Source organism: Rhinolophus hipposideros (genome assembly GCF_964194185.1).
Source record: "Rhinolophus hipposideros genome assembly, chromosome: 4".
NCBI classification, from domain to species: domain Eukaryota; kingdom Metazoa; phylum Chordata; class Mammalia; order Chiroptera; family Rhinolophidae; genus Rhinolophus; species Rhinolophus hipposideros.
In genome coordinates, this window is record NC_138050.1 from 28,943,161 (window position 1) to 28,959,355 (window position 16,195).

At 43.9% G+C, this 16,195-nt stretch overlaps 3 protein-coding genes across 4 annotated transcripts in view; 1 reads left to right on the forward strand and 2 right to left on the reverse strand.

Moving 5' to 3' along the window:
* The window catches only part of WWC2 (WW and C2 domain containing 2), a 163,753-nt gene extending 155,769 nt beyond the window's left edge, over positions 1–7,984 (forward strand). The window contains exons 22-23 of one of the 2 annotated variants that reach the window (XM_081046341.1): positions 1,017–1,144; positions 4,960–7,984. In XM_081046341.1, coding sequence (XP_080902467.1) covers positions 1,017–1,144; positions 4,960–5,026 — 195 coding nt within the window. In that variant the 3' untranslated portion in view covers positions 5,027–7,984. The remainder of the gene's footprint in view (positions 1–1,016; positions 1,145–4,959) is intronic. The other variant, XM_081046342.1, reaches the window with a different exon arrangement.
* An 895-nt stretch (positions 7,985–8,879) lies between these two features.
* Positions 8,880–9,542, reverse strand: CLDN22 (claudin 22; the record flags this gene model as incomplete). Its single annotated transcript, XM_081046343.1, has 1 exon — positions 8,880–9,542. One exon carries the CDS (start codon positions 9,540–9,542, stop codon positions 8,880–8,882), a length of 663 nt encoding a protein of 220 aa, XP_080902469.1.
* Positions 9,543–11,095: 1,553 nt separating this feature from the next.
* Positions 11,096–11,883, reverse strand: LOC308496528 (putative claudin-24; the record flags this gene model as incomplete). The annotated part of the gene is made up of 1 exon (XM_081046003.1): positions 11,096–11,883. The coding sequence occupies exon 1, from the start codon at positions 11,750–11,752 to the stop codon at positions 11,096–11,098; it is 657 nt and encodes a 218-aa protein (XP_080902129.1). The 5' UTR covers positions 11,753–11,883.
* Between the last annotated feature and the right edge of the window lie 4,312 nt (positions 11,884–16,195).

A 16,195-nucleotide genomic window follows, 5' to 3' on the forward strand; every position in this document is an offset into this window, starting at 1 on the left:
GGAAGGTCAAGCAATTTGCCCAAATTCACATCACTAGTGAATGTCAGAGATGGGATTTGAATCCAGGCAATCAGGCTCTAGAGTTTGTGCTTTTCACTAACTTATATCTCCTTTCTTTAGAAGGAAATCAATAAATGTTTATTGATTGGATAAATGAATGAATGACAAGGGAACTTTTAATATTTATTATTCCATTTTTATTTTTAAAATGTGTTCATGCAAAATTGTGGTAATGTCACACCTTGGAATATTATACAGCAGTGAGTAAAACAGGTTACAACCACATGCAATAGTATGTATGATTCCCGTACGCATAATACTGAGCAAGAGAAGTTAGACCCTAAAGAACACCTGCTGTACTATTGCATTTATATAAACTAAATAGGCAAGAATGACCTATGCTGTTAGAAGTCAGATGCTGGTGGTAACCTTGAGGCTGGTTACTGGAAGGGACAAAGAAGTTCTCTGGGAACTGGGACTGTCTGTTTCTTCATCTGGTGCTGGGTACGTGGGTGTGTTTGATTTGTACAAGTTCTGTGAGCTATAATTTATGTGTACATTTTTGGTATATAAATTCTACTTCAACAGTTTTTAAATGGCTAAAATAGATACAAAAAAAGTGCTTAAAAGATGAATAAGAGGTTGAAAGAATATTCGCCAAAATGTTAACAGTATATATTTCTGGCACACAGTGCCTGCCATAAGTAGTGTTTAGTTTCCCTTTTGAGGGTTCTTAGGTTTTCCAGATGTAATAAACTGATCACGTATTACCTATGTAATGAGATTTTTTTTAAATGCAATAAACCCTCCCCAAATCAATGACTGTCTCACCTAAGCATGAGTTGGACCCATGAGTGTTGTCCCCTGATGGTGAGAAAAGACACCCACCTCATGAGCTGCCTAAACTTCCCTCCTGGCTTTAGTTCACAATTTTTCAAGCCTTATAGCATGTCTTTGAGGATTTCCATAATAATTAGCATTATATGGGGTTTTTGTGTTTTTATTTCCTTTGCCAGGCCGAACAGTCAAAAGAAGAGCAGAAGCAAGGTTTGAATGCCGAGAAATTGATGAGGCAGGTCTCCAAGGACGTCTGCCGGCTCCGGGAACAGAGCTGGAAGGTGCCTCGGCAGGTGCAGTCCTTCAGGTAAAGGGTCCTGCGGGGGACACTGGGGGTGTCCGCATGTGTTCTGCATTACGTAGGAGTTCACCTCAGAGTGCTGGAAGTTTCTATCAGGCTGTGAGACGTCAAATCCTGTCCTCCCAGATTGCACATAGAAGTTTCCATTGGCTCCTTGCTGAGGGTACAAACTCCACTGGCAGCAATCCTGACTCAATTAAAGGCTGGCTCCCAAGGAACCCAGAGGGTCCCCAGCTCTCAGAAGCATTTAGCACATCTCACTGACATATCTTGATACAGCATACAAAAAGGTACAGAAAAGACACATCTCGGGGTTTTGCTCACTCATTCCAGAGACATTCCTTGGGCGCCCCATAAGCCGTGCACCGGGCTGGGCCCTGCAGCGCACGTGCTCCTGCTCGCAGAGGCTCGGGCTGTGGGGGAGGGGGGAGGTGGCAGGGAAGCAGGCGGTCGCAGTGCCGCGAGGGAAGAGCCCACTGAAGGCCCAAGTCGGGCCCTGGGAGGGCCCGCAGAAGCTAGCCGGAGGTTATAAGACAGACAGTGTGAACCATGGCGGGAGGGATGGGTACGAATTTTTCAGGCACCCTAGAGGTAGGTTGAGAAGGGTGTCAAAGTGGAGGGACCAGTGTGGACAGGCACAGAGCCTTGGGCAGGCCAAACTCCATGTGAGTGCGGGAGTGAGGGTGGCGGAACCTGCGGGGCAGGGCGGGGCGGGCCCCCCCATCACACGGCCTGGCCTGCGTGTCCCCCCATTACACGGCCTGGCCTGCATGCTAGGCCGAAGGTGTTCACCTAGGGCAATAGATGGTGAGGGAGCCAGCCGCAGTCTCCAGGCACAAAAGCACGTGAAAGGGATGGGTTTTATGTGGGGCCGTGGAGAGGCATCGTAGAGAGTGGGCCAAGGCGGCAACTGAAAAGGGGGGCCAGTCAGGTGATGGGAGTGTGACGGGAGGTGACCGGGCGGAGGGGCGTGGGAGCAGGCGGAGCGCTGCGTCCAGGTGCAGCAGTGGGGACTGAGGATGCTGGAGGGGGCAGCAGTAGTGCTGTGGAGAGGGTGAGTGAGTCGTGCTTTGGGGCATGGCAGGCTAACAATTCAGTAGAACAGCCCAGGTGACTGTCAAATAGAAATAAAAATCCAAAGCCAGGATTAAGGGTCAGGATAGGAGATTAAAAAAAAAATGGGGGTCTTCATCCTACATGCAGCAGTTCCATCAACGGAAATGGGTCAGACATCCCAGAAAATGTGAAAAGGTGGCCAGGAGAGAAGGTTTGGTGGATGCCAACCATAGAGAGGCTCGCTCACAGCCAAAAAGATGTGAGAAGGAAAGGTCCGAGGTCGAAGGAGAACAGGAGAGCGTGGTTCTGGGGCTGGAAGGAGGGGAGGTTATTGATACTGTCAAACACAACAAGAAAGGAGTGAATTGAAAGATATGCCGCCACCACCCCTCCCCCCACCTAGGTGATCAGGAGGCCACTGGTGACCATGCAGGTGAGAGAAGGACCACAGAAAAGGTTTTATTGGTTTGGGTGCGTGCGTGTGTGTGTGTGTGTGTGTGTGTGTGTGGTGTGTTGTATAGAGGAGTCTGTAGGAAGCTGAAGGAAGAGACCTGTGGGGACAGACATTAAGAGGCCAGGTGGGGCAGGTGTAGTGGGGAGGGGACGGGACTGCGTGCCAGGTGGCAGAGTGAAGCCAGAGGACCGAGGTGGAGATCAGTGTTGACTGAACGATGAATGAGCCCTGAGTGGAGGGAAAGGAAGCTGAGGCGACAAGGGCTTCAGATTTTTGTTTTAATATGACCGTTTATAGTAAAGAGTCAAGTTTATCCTGCCGCCATGCTGCTGCCGAATCACTCTTTTAACTTTTAGAGAAAGCTGCTCTTTGGGTTTTTAGAACTCGAGGGTGGTGAGAGGAATCTTCATGGTCTCTCGGAGGTAGGCATCATCATCCAGCATGGAAATCATCCAACCCTCAGCTGCTGCTAAAACCCAAAATAGAGGTTTATAAACACTCCTGTGTCCCTTAACGTACAAACGCATTTATGTCACCGGGCAGGTGATGAAAATGAGTGAGATGGACCAGATAAGAGACTGTACTGGAGGGAGGGAGGCACCGGGTCTCTGTCACCAGGCCTGGAGCGGTGAGAGAGTGGTGAGCGTGGCGCTGGGGTGGTCTGCCCCATGCACAGGCTCCTCTGCCCCAGCTGCATGTTTCACCTGCAACCAAGAGCCCTGGTGTTCCCTGGTCTTCAGATTTGTCAAGGGAAATTAGAAATCAGGGATTTTATGTGAAATATCTCACATGTGGATACTGGCAATAATTCAGGCATTTAAAAAACACCATGGTAGCCAAAGAAGCCCACTTGCAGGATGTGTTCGAGTGGGAGTCCCCAGTTTTCAGTTCTGCCTTGTAGCCTTCAGTGATGTCATGACCACGTTCACTTGTTTTTTTAATCATTTTTATCTGTGCTGGAATCAAACAAATCAACAGGACACTATACCACAAAAATAACTCTGATTTCAATTTCTGTAATTTTTTTCACTCTCCTTTCTTATTCTTTCACTCTCTTTTCCTTATTGTTTTGCACTTTTGCACTAGAAGTTCTTGCTTCTAACCCCACACTTCCTCCCCCATCTAGACTGTTAGTTTTTTTCAGAGGAGGGCTGGTGCCTCATTCTTTGCAGCGGCCAACATGCGTACACAACACACCCTCAGTAAATCTGTTGATGGGATAGTACGTACCAGATGAAGGTTTTGTAGAAAACACAGACATATTGCTTTTGTCTTTGGTAACTACACATAATGCAGGGTCTCAGCTCCCGTTCCCCGCACCAGAACGCAGGACATGGTGAGGCCAAAAAGGAACAACAACAGAGCCATAGACAGGGGAGTCCTACCACTATATTCTCGCTGGTGGCTGGTCGAGACACAAAAGCAAACATCCGCCGGTACCCCAGCGAGGGGTCTTCCTGCACCCCACTCTCACTGGTGGCCAGGCGAGACACAGGAAGTAGGATCAACACGATCCTCAATCCGCCATCCGCACTTGCTAACCCCACTTGCCATCTGCAATCCGCACTTGCTAGCGTAGCCACGGCAGTTATCTTAGTGGCTAATGGCTAACTATTCACAGCTGATGGCCATTTACTGCCCCAGCCAGCACCTTTCCACATGAGGCCGAGAGCCTGGAAACTGCTCTCTGGGACTCTGTCCCCACACTATGCAATCCTAAATCCTTATTTTTCTTTAACACTCTCCTAACCTCTGAAAACCATTCAGCCCCTTTCTTTCTCAGCTTCTCCCTTTCAGGTTGTTTCTGCTTATCCTTGCTTCGGGATGCAGGACAGAATGACCTTTATGACAGTCGAGTTCCTACTCCCTTCATTGGGGTCATGGTATCGCTCATCAAGTTGTATAATCCTAATTTTAAAGAATTTTCCCGGTATCGTGTACTTTTCTGTGAGGTTCCTGAGAAATTTCCTAGGATTTCGGCTCTCTTGAATTCTCTTCTACCTAGTTTAGAAACATTCATACCTGTGCTGACCCCCCAATGGTTTAAAAACTGTCTTACATTGGAAATGCCGGAAGGGAGCAGACTGTCTTGGTCTGGAGGTGATGCACCGGAGCCGGAGCTACTGTTCTGCTTTTCATCCTGACATAAAGGGCAGAGACCATCTTGATTTTACGTGGAGTTTACCTCAGGGAAAGAGCTCCTGTCCGGCCTTGTGGAGACTCCTGGAAATAGTCTTGGGACTATTTCTAATGGTCACAGGGTGTTTTCAACATTGCATTTAAGTGGGTTTATTCCTCACCCCGCCTCTAGGGAGAAGATCGCCTACTTCACCAGAGCGAAGATAAGCATCCCGTCCCTGCCAGCCGATGACGTGTGATTACATTGCTGAAGAAATGATGTTTTCACCTGTTCATTTCTTAGGGCGAGCAAAAGACTGAACATTGGGGCTTTTTCGGGGGGGTGGTGGGCAGCGAGGTTGTACTATAACTATCAACTCTTAAAGAGCTTTGACTTCACATCAGATTTTCAACATGTTAATTTCTAAAGTACCTTGAATGTAATTCTTATAAGTTTAAAAAAGCAAAAAAGTCAGATAACCAAAATGGAATGATCTGGTACACAAATGTGTAAGTGCATGTGTACTGCCAGTGGGCTTTATTTTGTAAAAATGGAATCGAGGCAGTACCCAGTGTATATCCTATTGAACTGACTGTTGACAACTAACTCGGTTTAGCAGAAGGTGGTTTTTGCTTTTTCTTTGTTTTCTTGTGAGTAGACTGTGAAGAGGCAACAGCGCCATGTGACATTTTTGTACTAGAGAGCAGCTCTTTCCGTTTGAATTTGATCATGAGCATAAGCTTCAGTGCAGAGTTCCAAGTCCACCTGAAACAGGTGCTGTATTCATTTCTGTCACCTACGTTGGAACATTTTGTTTCCTTAAAACAGTTTCCTTTTTGTCCGTTTCTGTTTGTCTAAAGAAAACAAAAACGAAATGCTGAGTTCCACAACATAAGAATGCACAGGGGCAGGCCTCCTGGCTGGCTAAAGATTTTGTATTTATGACAAGGGTAGGGAGATGAAAGGAGAAAGCCAGTTACCCTACAGTGCACTGAAGCATTGAGCAGTTGAGCAGCTGCTGCTTCTGACTTAGCCTGAATTAGGGTGAGTGTTCAAATGTGAGTTTCTGGTTTGCACCACAATGTTTTGTCCTAGGTATGAGGGTGGCGTCAAGTAGAAGAACGTGTTGGCCCCTCGTCTAAGGACAGATATTCTGATGACATGGAGGGAAATACATCAGCAGTTATATGGTGTAACCAGGAACAGGAAGGGCCTCTTGACTGAATCAAAGTTGCCAAAAAAAAAAAAAAAATGTTTTTAATCCTTTATGTAACTGATTTCTAACATTTACTAGCAATTATTTTGCAGCTCTCATGTAGGGGGTCCTATCCATAATTGATGGTAAGGAGTTGAGAGACAAAGAGAAGAGTGCCTGGGAGGTTATTAATTTCATGTATACACTAAGTCATTTGTTTAAAAGAAGCCATTCTAGATGAACACGTTTAGAGATGTGAGCTGACTAAAGCATCTTCCAGTGTAGAATTTAAGCTTACCCAATCCCAGCTCTTCTTAAAAGAAACAAATCCCCAGTGTAGTTCTGCCAGCATAAAGGCTTTTAAAGTAGTTTTATGCGGTTTAAGTCATACTTATCACTCAATCTGTAATACTGGCAGAGGTGAATTTTGGTTAGCTATCTTATATAGCAAACTAAGTCAGTTTCTTGTTTTTTGTTTTTGTTTTTTAGAAATGCAAAAAATCATCTTAAAGGAATGGGCCCCTTTTGTATTCTGTGGGCCCCAAGTTCTATTCCTAAGCCTCATTAGCAAGAATTTTTATTTTCATGAAAGTAATTATACATATTTTGGAAAGTTCATTTTATCAGAATCAAAATTCAAATTAAGCAATTCCTGAGCCTAGAACTTTATTTTTTCCTAAGTGTCCCACCACTTATATACAAATGTCTTTGAAGCTATAACTGGACGTGACACTAATTTGAACAAAAACCAGCCTCGTGAATTGACTGAGCACAGTCCTTCAGGGCTGCCCAGTTCATTCTATTAGATGACGAAGGAAAACTAGAAAAAGAATATCATTCATCCTTGTCAAGGTCAAATGTGAAAGACAGAAGTTTATTTAATGTAGAGTTAAATGAAGGTCAGCTGTTTTCAGCTTCTTAATTTGACCGTGAAAATGTTTATAGAATATGTGTAGTTGTACCGTACGATTTTATTTTCTTCATTTATTTATTTACGGTCTTATTTATGTTCTGTTTAATATATAGTTCGGTTCTGGCCAATTTAAATGTTGGACATAGAAAAGCCTATATTGGAATATTTACAGCTTTATAAATCATCAGATTAGCTGTTTACTTTTTTAAAATACAAAAAGTTTCAGACAAGTATAAAAGAATAAAATCTGTCTCAGGCTGGTAGTCAACAGTTGTGACCACGATGCTTTTGGTTTTATTTTACAAAATTTGCTCATTTCTAACATGAGAAACTTATTTTAATATAATCCTTTTCCACACTTTAAAAATCAGCAATTGTGTTATGTATTTATAGGCAGCTTTTAACAATCCTGTCATATTTGTACTAACCCAAATGATTCACAGTGACAAAACATTTTAATACCTTGATCACAAAACCATACAGACAATATGAATTTTAATATTATAAATGCTATTTTTAAAGGTAGAATTTATTCTGCACAGGGTAAAAAGAATGTAATATTTAGTTCTCAAGTTTGAATTATCAGTATGTTATTACAATTTTGTATATCAGAATCTAAGTGTTACAGGTACAAAAAGAATGTTGCTAGCCAGATGAACAAAGTTTAGCTGAATCTCTGTAGCATGCAAATCAAATAAATTTAAAGTCTTTTTTTTTGCTATTACTTTATCTATATTGTATTAAATATCAAAAGCTCAGGACTGAACTAAATATTTAATCAGGTTAAATTCTGAATATGTTTCTGTTTTAATGTCTTGTTTGTAAAGGTGTGCAAATACATCACATAGATTAACTTTGGTTTCTGCACTTTTCAAGTGTTCGTGGGTGGAAAAAAATTCAGTGAGTTTTTGTTTTTTTTAAACAAAGATACATATTGCCTAATACTTTATTTCAGTGTCGTTTATTGTTCAGTTAATTTCCCTGATTGGCTCAAACACAACAATTTACTTGAACCGTGTACCAAGCAAATATAAAATCTTTCATGAAAAATTCCCCAAGCCAGCAGTTTGTTGTGAATACTTCTTGGTTGGATGATATGTATTGCTGATAAAAAAAAAAAAAAAAAAAATCCGGAGTATTTTCTCTGTGCAAGCAAAACAAAGGTCTCCAAAATATGAGCTCTGTCATCACACCACCTGGACTGGCAGTGTGCTCCCTCGATGACCCGGCCCCAGGAGGGTCTCTGCCCATAAACCCAGTCCTGATCTGCAGTGTCCCCTGTGGCTGCCCCATTGGGGGAGGGAGGAGACGTTGGCCATCTACAGCAGAGCACAGGACACAGAAGCAAAGGCACGTTTGTGTGGTAGATTTCATGTGAATCCTCCAAAACAGAAGACTGCCCTCTACTTCTGACATAGGAAATAAGGCTTGAATGAATGTGGATGACTTGTGAGAAAGTCTCCTCAGAGGCTCTGAGGTCTCTGATTAATAAGATGATGTGTCCCACATCTCACCTCTCCAGCTTTCAAAGAGCCAGCAGTTTTTTTAGTATAATCAGATGTCATATATTTTAAATAAATATGCTGCAAGACTATAGTTTCATGAAGTTGGTGATCTTAAACACTTGAAAGAAGTAAATGATTATTAGTAACATTTCCAATTCCCAAAATATTCATCTCTATGAATAACACCAAAAATATATAAGTACTAATAGAATGTTTGATTTACTAGTTTTGTACAATCACTGAATTCATTTTAAAACAAAACTCATCAGTACTGAGTATGATTACTATTAAGTATTGACTGGTTTTGGTTTCACAGTAGAAGATAAAAGTGGTTTATGGTTTTAGAAAGAAATCACAATTTAAGAAGCTAATAGCCACAGGGAGAATGCATTTTAGAAAATCATAAGCATAATGGCTGGGTGACCATGTATTAGGAAATCCTACCAAATCCAGGGTTGGGCGAGTATCTCCTGAGGAGTGGACACCACTGATGGCTGGCTTAGATTTTCAGGTGAGTGTTTTTCATCTCCAGGTGTTGATGGAAATACTGTGTTTCTGCCACTGCGTAGTGGCCAGAAGCTAGAGGAGCTTGGGTGGAGCAGGCCACACAGTTTAGCAGACACCCTCCTAGGAGGAGAGAAAACCCAGCAAACCAGCCGATGAAGAGCGCTTCTCCAAACTCCCACCTGGGCATGATCTCTGGGATGGTCTCATCCCAGAACTCCTGGACTGTCCTGTGGGCGACCCAGGACACTGGAACAAGGGCTGCGATGCCTGCTGTCCAGAAGAGAATTCCTCCCAGGATTAACAGTCGTTTCTTGAGCTCTTGCTGTCTCTCTCCAATTCTCAAGCAGTCCAGCCCAAACCCAGAGACCAACAGGCCCAGAAATCCCAGCCCATTTGACAGAAACATTAAAATCCTGGAGATTCTGAGCTCCGCGGGCAGAGCCAGGAAAGAATCAAAGTCCTTGCATTGCATCCCCACTTCTTCTTGGATGACGCAGGTTTGCCAGAGTCCCATGGTCCAGTTTTCCATTTCATTTAAGTCCAGGTTGAGGTTTTTCCAATGTGGCAGGTAGTTTGTAAGACAGGATAAAACCCATCCCAGCAAAGATAATGAAATTCCAGCCAATTGTGCCGCCGTTCTAAATACTACAGCCATTTAAAGTCCTGCAAGCTTTAGTCTAACTCCTACCTTTCGGTTGCTGGGAAAAGTGTGATGCTTATGTTATCACTTGGAGAGCTCAGAAATATTTTTTCATTGTGTATGTAGGAGGATTCTTGCCAGAGTTGCTATTGTTTGGTTTTATGTTGAATAGGTTTCAGAAAAGGATAGGGAAATAATTCTGCAAACCAGTAATGCCAAGGTGTGGCCAAGATCAATTTCCTAGTAAGCAATTTGTCTCCAAAATGACATTAAGTGGTAGTAATCCTCCTTTCATTGTGAATGTTTAAATGGCTTTCATGTTGTTCCTGAGTTTTCTCACAAGTCAAAGAATTAAGAAGTCTAAATGCAAAAAGTTTAATAGTTTCGGTTCACTTCCTACCGCTTTATGTCTTACTAATTGCACCTGTCAGATTTTCATCTGTTACAGTTCTCACATTCTTGGTACGTATATTGTGGTAACACTAAATGTTACCATTTTTTAAAAATAGGTTCAAGAAAAGTATTTCTTAACCAAATAAATCAATCTTATACAAATCCCTCTAGACCTTAAATCAGGCCTATTTTTTTTTAATTCTTATATACGCCTCATAACGTGAAACAATATTGAACTAAATATTAAATCTGTTTACCAATATGCCTTTCTATCAATTTCATAAACATGCATAAACACTTGAGTGTTTCTTTTTTTTTGTTCTTTGTTTTTCTTTGCTTAAATATGCTTTCTATGCTGTAGAAAAGTTAAGCAAAATGACTTTGTGGGTTAGGATCACCACCTCTCTATACACAACGAAAGTATGTATATACAAAAGCTTGTGATTTTTAATTAAACAAAGGAAAGTTTTTATTAAGGCAAATGAACTGTTAATAACTAAATATCAAGCAAAATGTTTTTAATTGTTCATCTGTTTCAAATATAAAGCTTTTAAGGAAAAGAAAAAAAAGCTTTTGAGGAAAGAGACAAGAGAGAAGATTTGCCAGTATTTTGAATCTGAAAGTATCAGGATGTACTGAATGAAAACCTTCCAGCCTCATAAAATCCTGTCACGCAGGGTGCCTTGTAATTTCCTAAAGACAAACCACCTCTGATTAAAAAAGACCAAAGTTACTACTATGGAAATAGCACTTAGGGATAGACTTAACCTGTGGTTTGACCAATGTAGAATGCCTGAAAGATTTCAGGTTTGTTAGTTTTTCTCTTTAGGAAACAAACTAATTAGCATTTTCAGCTACCAACAAAAACAAAAGTTTCTAATATAAAATTAACACATGAAAGCTTAATACTGACTATATTGGATATACCACCACATTTTTATTTAAATAACTAGATCAATGCAACTTTTTTGCTCAGACCTATTCAATGCTTAACATAATAATTTTCTTTTAAATATAAGACTGCCTCATCTCCCTATTTGGAGAGGGTGGAAATCTAGGACAGAAAGTAGTTATTAAATGAGAAAATGTGAGCAACACAGGTTTAGTTACATAACAAAGACCCCTTTCTCCTGTACATTTGATGCAGAAAATAAGTCCCTCTGATCTTGTCCAAGTCACACTTTAGGTCCTGCAGTTGCATTTTCCAGGCATGGACACTGTGTTTCTGCCACTGCGTAGTGGCCAGAAGCTAGAGGAGCTTGGGTGGAGCAGGCCACACAGTTTAGCAGACACCCTCCTAGGAGGAGAGAAAACCCAGCAAACCAGCCGATGAAGAGCGCTTCCCCAAACTCCCACCTGGGCACGATCTCTGGGATGGTCTCATCCCAGAACTCCTGGACTGTCCTGTGGGCGACCCAGGACACTGGAACAAGGGCTGCGATGCCTGCTGTCCAGAAGAGAATTCCTCCCAGGATTAACAGTCGTTTCTTGAGCTCTTGGTGTCTCTCTCCAATTCTCAAGCAGTCCAGCCCAAACCCAGAGACCAACAGGCCCAGAAATCCCAGCCCATTTGACAGAAACATTAAAATCCTGGAGATTCTGAGCTCCGCGGGCAGAGCCAGGAAAGAATCAAAGTCCTTGCATTGCCTCCCCACTTCCTCTTGGATGACGCAGGTTTGCCAGAGTCCCATGGTCCAGTTTTCCATTTCATTTAAGTCCAGGTTGAGGTTTTTCCAATGTGGCAGATAAGTTGTAATAATGGATAAAACCCATCCCAGCAAAGATAATAAAAGTCCAACAAATTGCATTGCTACTCTAAAGACAAAAGCCATTGCAACAAATCTTGCGACGTTTGCCACCCCTATAGGAGCCACTGTCTTTTTTGTGGTTGACAGTAATGTGATGAGCTTGGTTCTATGCTGCCTGGAATATAAGCTTTGGTCATTAACTCCTTGGGCACTCTGAAATGCGTTTTTGTTCTTCTTGAATATAATGTTTCACGTAAAGGACGAAGGACTCTGTTAAAACTATGAGTTAGGCTTTCTGATAAGGATTTGATCTGTTACCTTCCAATTTGCTTCGTAAAATTATATCCCCAATGCTTGATGATTATAAGTCTAAGGATGAACAAAGAGGGCTCTATGACCCCTCACCCTAAAAGACAACAGAAATCTTTGTGCTTCAATATGGATTAATTAGATTTTAAGTGGTGATAAAAGGCCAGCTCTCTCTATAACAGGACTTCATTGTAATAGCTGAATCTGAGATTTCAGGATGCAAAACAAGCCCTTGTAAAGAAAGGTAGACTGTTTCCCTATAATCTTCACTCTCCTCAGACTTCCTTAACCTACACAAGGGCCTGGCCCACATTTTTGAGTGTCATAGAGACTCAGCTGAGACTTGGCAGTAAAGCTTTCTTCAGATTCCTTTGAAAGGTAGAGGGTGGTTCACTGGGTTAATTAAGATGAAAAAGACAGAGGCTCAAGCCCAGAGGTACTTAGTGAGGAAGGGAGTGTGCAGGGAAGCTCTGGATTTCACTGGGAGATTTCCTCTGTCCTTGTTAAGGACTTGGGGTAAAGCATGATTTCTTAGTATCTGAAAGATGTTTTCTGTCCAGAGCTGAGCTGTCTTCACTGACACTTAAGCCACAGAGACAAAGCAGCCCCAGCATGAAGACATGGTCTGAAAATAAGAGCCACAACAGGGCTGACCATTGAGGCTTCATCTTTGTTTGTTTGTTTGTTTGTATGTAGGCCACACCTTGAGAGCGTACTGCAAAGCTGGCCCCTCAGCACAGGACCTCGCAGGCCAGGACAAGCGGTCACGTGCCAGGTTCCCAGGACTGCTCCAGGTGCTGCAGGGCCCAGCGACTCTCCACAGGGCCCATGGGTGTCCTGCAGCCACAGAGAGAGGCAGGCTGTGACGGGCCCCCGTGGCACAGCACAGGCGGGTCCCTAACAGGGAGCCCCTGCCCTGGGAGAGTCCCCTGGTGAAACAGGGCCACCACCCATCCATTCAGCAGGTGAGTCTCGTCCAGGAAGATCTTTTATGATGTTGCTCAATAGGAGATCAGAGACAGAACCCCCATCCTGATGAAGCCAGACTAAGCATTAGGGTCGGGGGAGGTGAACAGTGCTGGCTTCAGCGTTCGCCATCATTTTAAACATGGATTCTTTCTGAACTTGGGCAGACTTACAGAATCCCTTAGGATACATTACTGTCCTCAGTGGACTAAAATAAGAAGAGCCTCATCACCGAGGGATGGAATATCAGGGAGCTAGAGCTTTCGTTCCGGGAAGCAGGCAGGATGGAGAGAGTTCTAGAGAGCAATCATTCACAGTTATAGAGAGGTAATTCTTAATATCACATTGAACCCTTTTTTAATAGAATAGACTGCTCGGGGAAGTAAGGAGCTCTTTATCTCAAAGGTGTTTATAAAAGGCTAATACTTACCTGTCAGGCCTCTCGTGGAGGAAACTTCTGCTATGGTGGGAGTTGGACCTGAATAACCTCCAAGTGTCCTCTAAACTCATTGATTCTTCCAGCACTTAAATAAAAAATTTCTGAGCACCTCCCAGGCAGTAAGTGCTAAGGACACAACCACCTGCCCACCAGGAAATAAGAAAATTCAGAAAAATGAAGAGCCGGGTGAGGTGGGGAGTATTCCAGGCAGAGGAAACCCCAGGGCAACAAACCTGAGACTGGAAAGCATAAGCCCCACCCCCAGCCTGGGGGCTCCCCTCTCCACATTTCAGGCCATGGATTAGCTGCTTAGACCATGCTGCTGCAGGGTTTGGGGGTAGATGGTGCGGTGGAGTGAAATTCAACCAGAAAACAAATACTGTTCCCACCATACTGTTAAGCATGTGGAGAACTGCGTTATGTCTGTCTCAGGAACATTAATCTAAAGGAAGGAGGAGGAGGAGAATGGGGAGAGAGAAGGAAGAGGGGAAGAAGGGGAAGGGGAAGGGTAGGGGAAGGGGGAGGGGAGGGGGAGGAGGAGGAGGAGGAGGAGGAGGAGGAGGAGGAGGAGGAGGAGGAGGAGGAGGAGAAGGAGGAGAACCCTCTTAGAGCCCAAGATGTCATTTCTGATAAACCAAGGATTTGGGTGATCAACCATCCTAGTTTGCCCAAAGCCACACATTCTAGGAAAATGCTCAGCCCAGGGTAAGGGTTGATAAATGTCCCCAAATAAGCCATCCCCAAATGGAGTCACTTTAACAAACAATCATGTGTGTTGCTTATGAATCTGCGGTTTGGGTGACACTCAGCGGGGACAAGTCATCGCTGCTCCCAGTGGTGTTGGCTGAGGCTGAATCACCTCGGACACCCAGTCTCGGAAGCCACACCCCATCACTTCTGCCATTGCCTCCTCGACGAGGCAGTCACAAAGGCCTGCCCCATTCAAGGAGAGGGAACATGGGCTCCATCTTTCGATGGGAGAATTGCAAGGTTCTAGAAGAGCTTGTGGGACTGTGGGAAATACCTTTGTGATCATTTTTGGAAAATAAATCTGTCATGAAAAATAAATCATCTTGACCCGTAATGAAGCTGTTGACCAAATCTAGATTCTAGGACATGCATGGGAAGCATTGCATAGAAAAGATGGTCCTTTTTGCTTTTTTAATCTCCTCAGTTTTATAATTTTATGCTCCAGATTAAATCTATGGTCACAACCAAACTCTGGGTTATGCAGACTTTGAGAGGTTTGGCACACACTCCTGCCACGGCCAGCCTGAGCAGTTTACCTCAGCTGCTTGTCTGGCTGTTTCTGCTAGTCGGAGGCTGCCATCAGAGAAAGGCGTCTCTAGGGGGGCTCACTGATTCAGCCTCATGTGGTCAGGTGTGTGAGGGTGGAGAGTTTCTGAACCCCAGGTTATCTGAGGCCCCAGCTGAGATTTTATTCCAAGCCTTAAAAGGACCAGTGCTTGGAAAATAGTGCCAGGTCTCAGTTCTGGATAGCGAAGGGAATATCCTGTCATGCAGTGACCGATGGAACTAAGAGACAGAATAAAGTGTGATGATAATGGCCAGTATTTATTGAGCACTTACTGCTTGTTAGGCATTAGGATAAGGGCTTTATCTGTGTGATCTTACGCATCCTCACAAGAAACTTCCAACGTAGGTGCTATTATTACCTCCATTTGACAGATAAGGAATCAGAGACTAAGATAAGCCAATTAGCTTGCCGTCCACAGAGCAGAGAAGTAAGCGCGAGCCTATAGAATACCCAAGTCCAGACCTTCATCATTTCCTGCTGTAAAAAGCCATCTTTGGCCATTGTCACCATTGCCTCTCCATTTTGTCTGGAAGCTTTACCTGCTAAGCCTCAGCTGTCATCGAGCACAGTGCTTCCTCCTTGGACCAGAGTCAGCTGCTGAACACATCCGACAGCAGTGAAGGCTGAAGCCAAGAGAGCTTACACTGGCTTTGGGGCTGTAAAATTAGACACTGTAACAGCAAAGGGGCTTTTAGGGGAGGAATATGGAAATGTCCATCCAGGACACAACCTCCATCCGCTACACAAATAGAAATGAAAAGCCCTCTATCTCGGGATTAGCTGGGTTCTTTCCTTTGTAAATCCTTTCTAAATGTTAACCTGGGCTCACAGCCCTCATGGTAGGCTAATTTCCAGTGAGCAAATGGAAACATCATTGCAAAGCAGTGACAGCGCTGGCACCTAGTCTCGCAGGAGGTGAGTGTCTAGAGATCCCAAAGGCTTCCCCAACACTCAGACGCCACAGTAGCTTTATTTCCCAGGGAGCTGAGGCCTGGAGACCTGACACACCTGTTTAGGTCCAGTGTAAAGACTAAGACCTGGACTCCAGGCTCAGATTCTGGCTCTTTACACGCTCCCCACTGCTGCATTCTGGCAGAAATCCGCAGCCCCAGCTGGGGCCCCAGCCTTCAGAGTATTTGTCTTTCCTCTGGGAGGGAGACCAGACTCCCTGCACACATTAACTGATGAATACTTGCGATGCTGTGAGAACTGCACTAGAAGCCGGGGAGGGGCATAGTGAGGTGGGAGGGCATGACTCTAAGTGGAGGCAACAGGAGCAGAGGCAGAGCTATAGATGGTAGGTAGCCCTTCTTTCCAGATCCCGGTGAACAGCCAGAAGGATGAAGTGGACAGGGATATGACAGGACGTGACACTAGAAAAATGGGCTGGGGTCACAGTCATTAGTTACTCAACAAATATTTATTGAGCAGCTACTATGTGTTTAGCACTGTGCTAGGTCCAAGGGTTAGAGGGATGACTAAGAAATGCACGAGT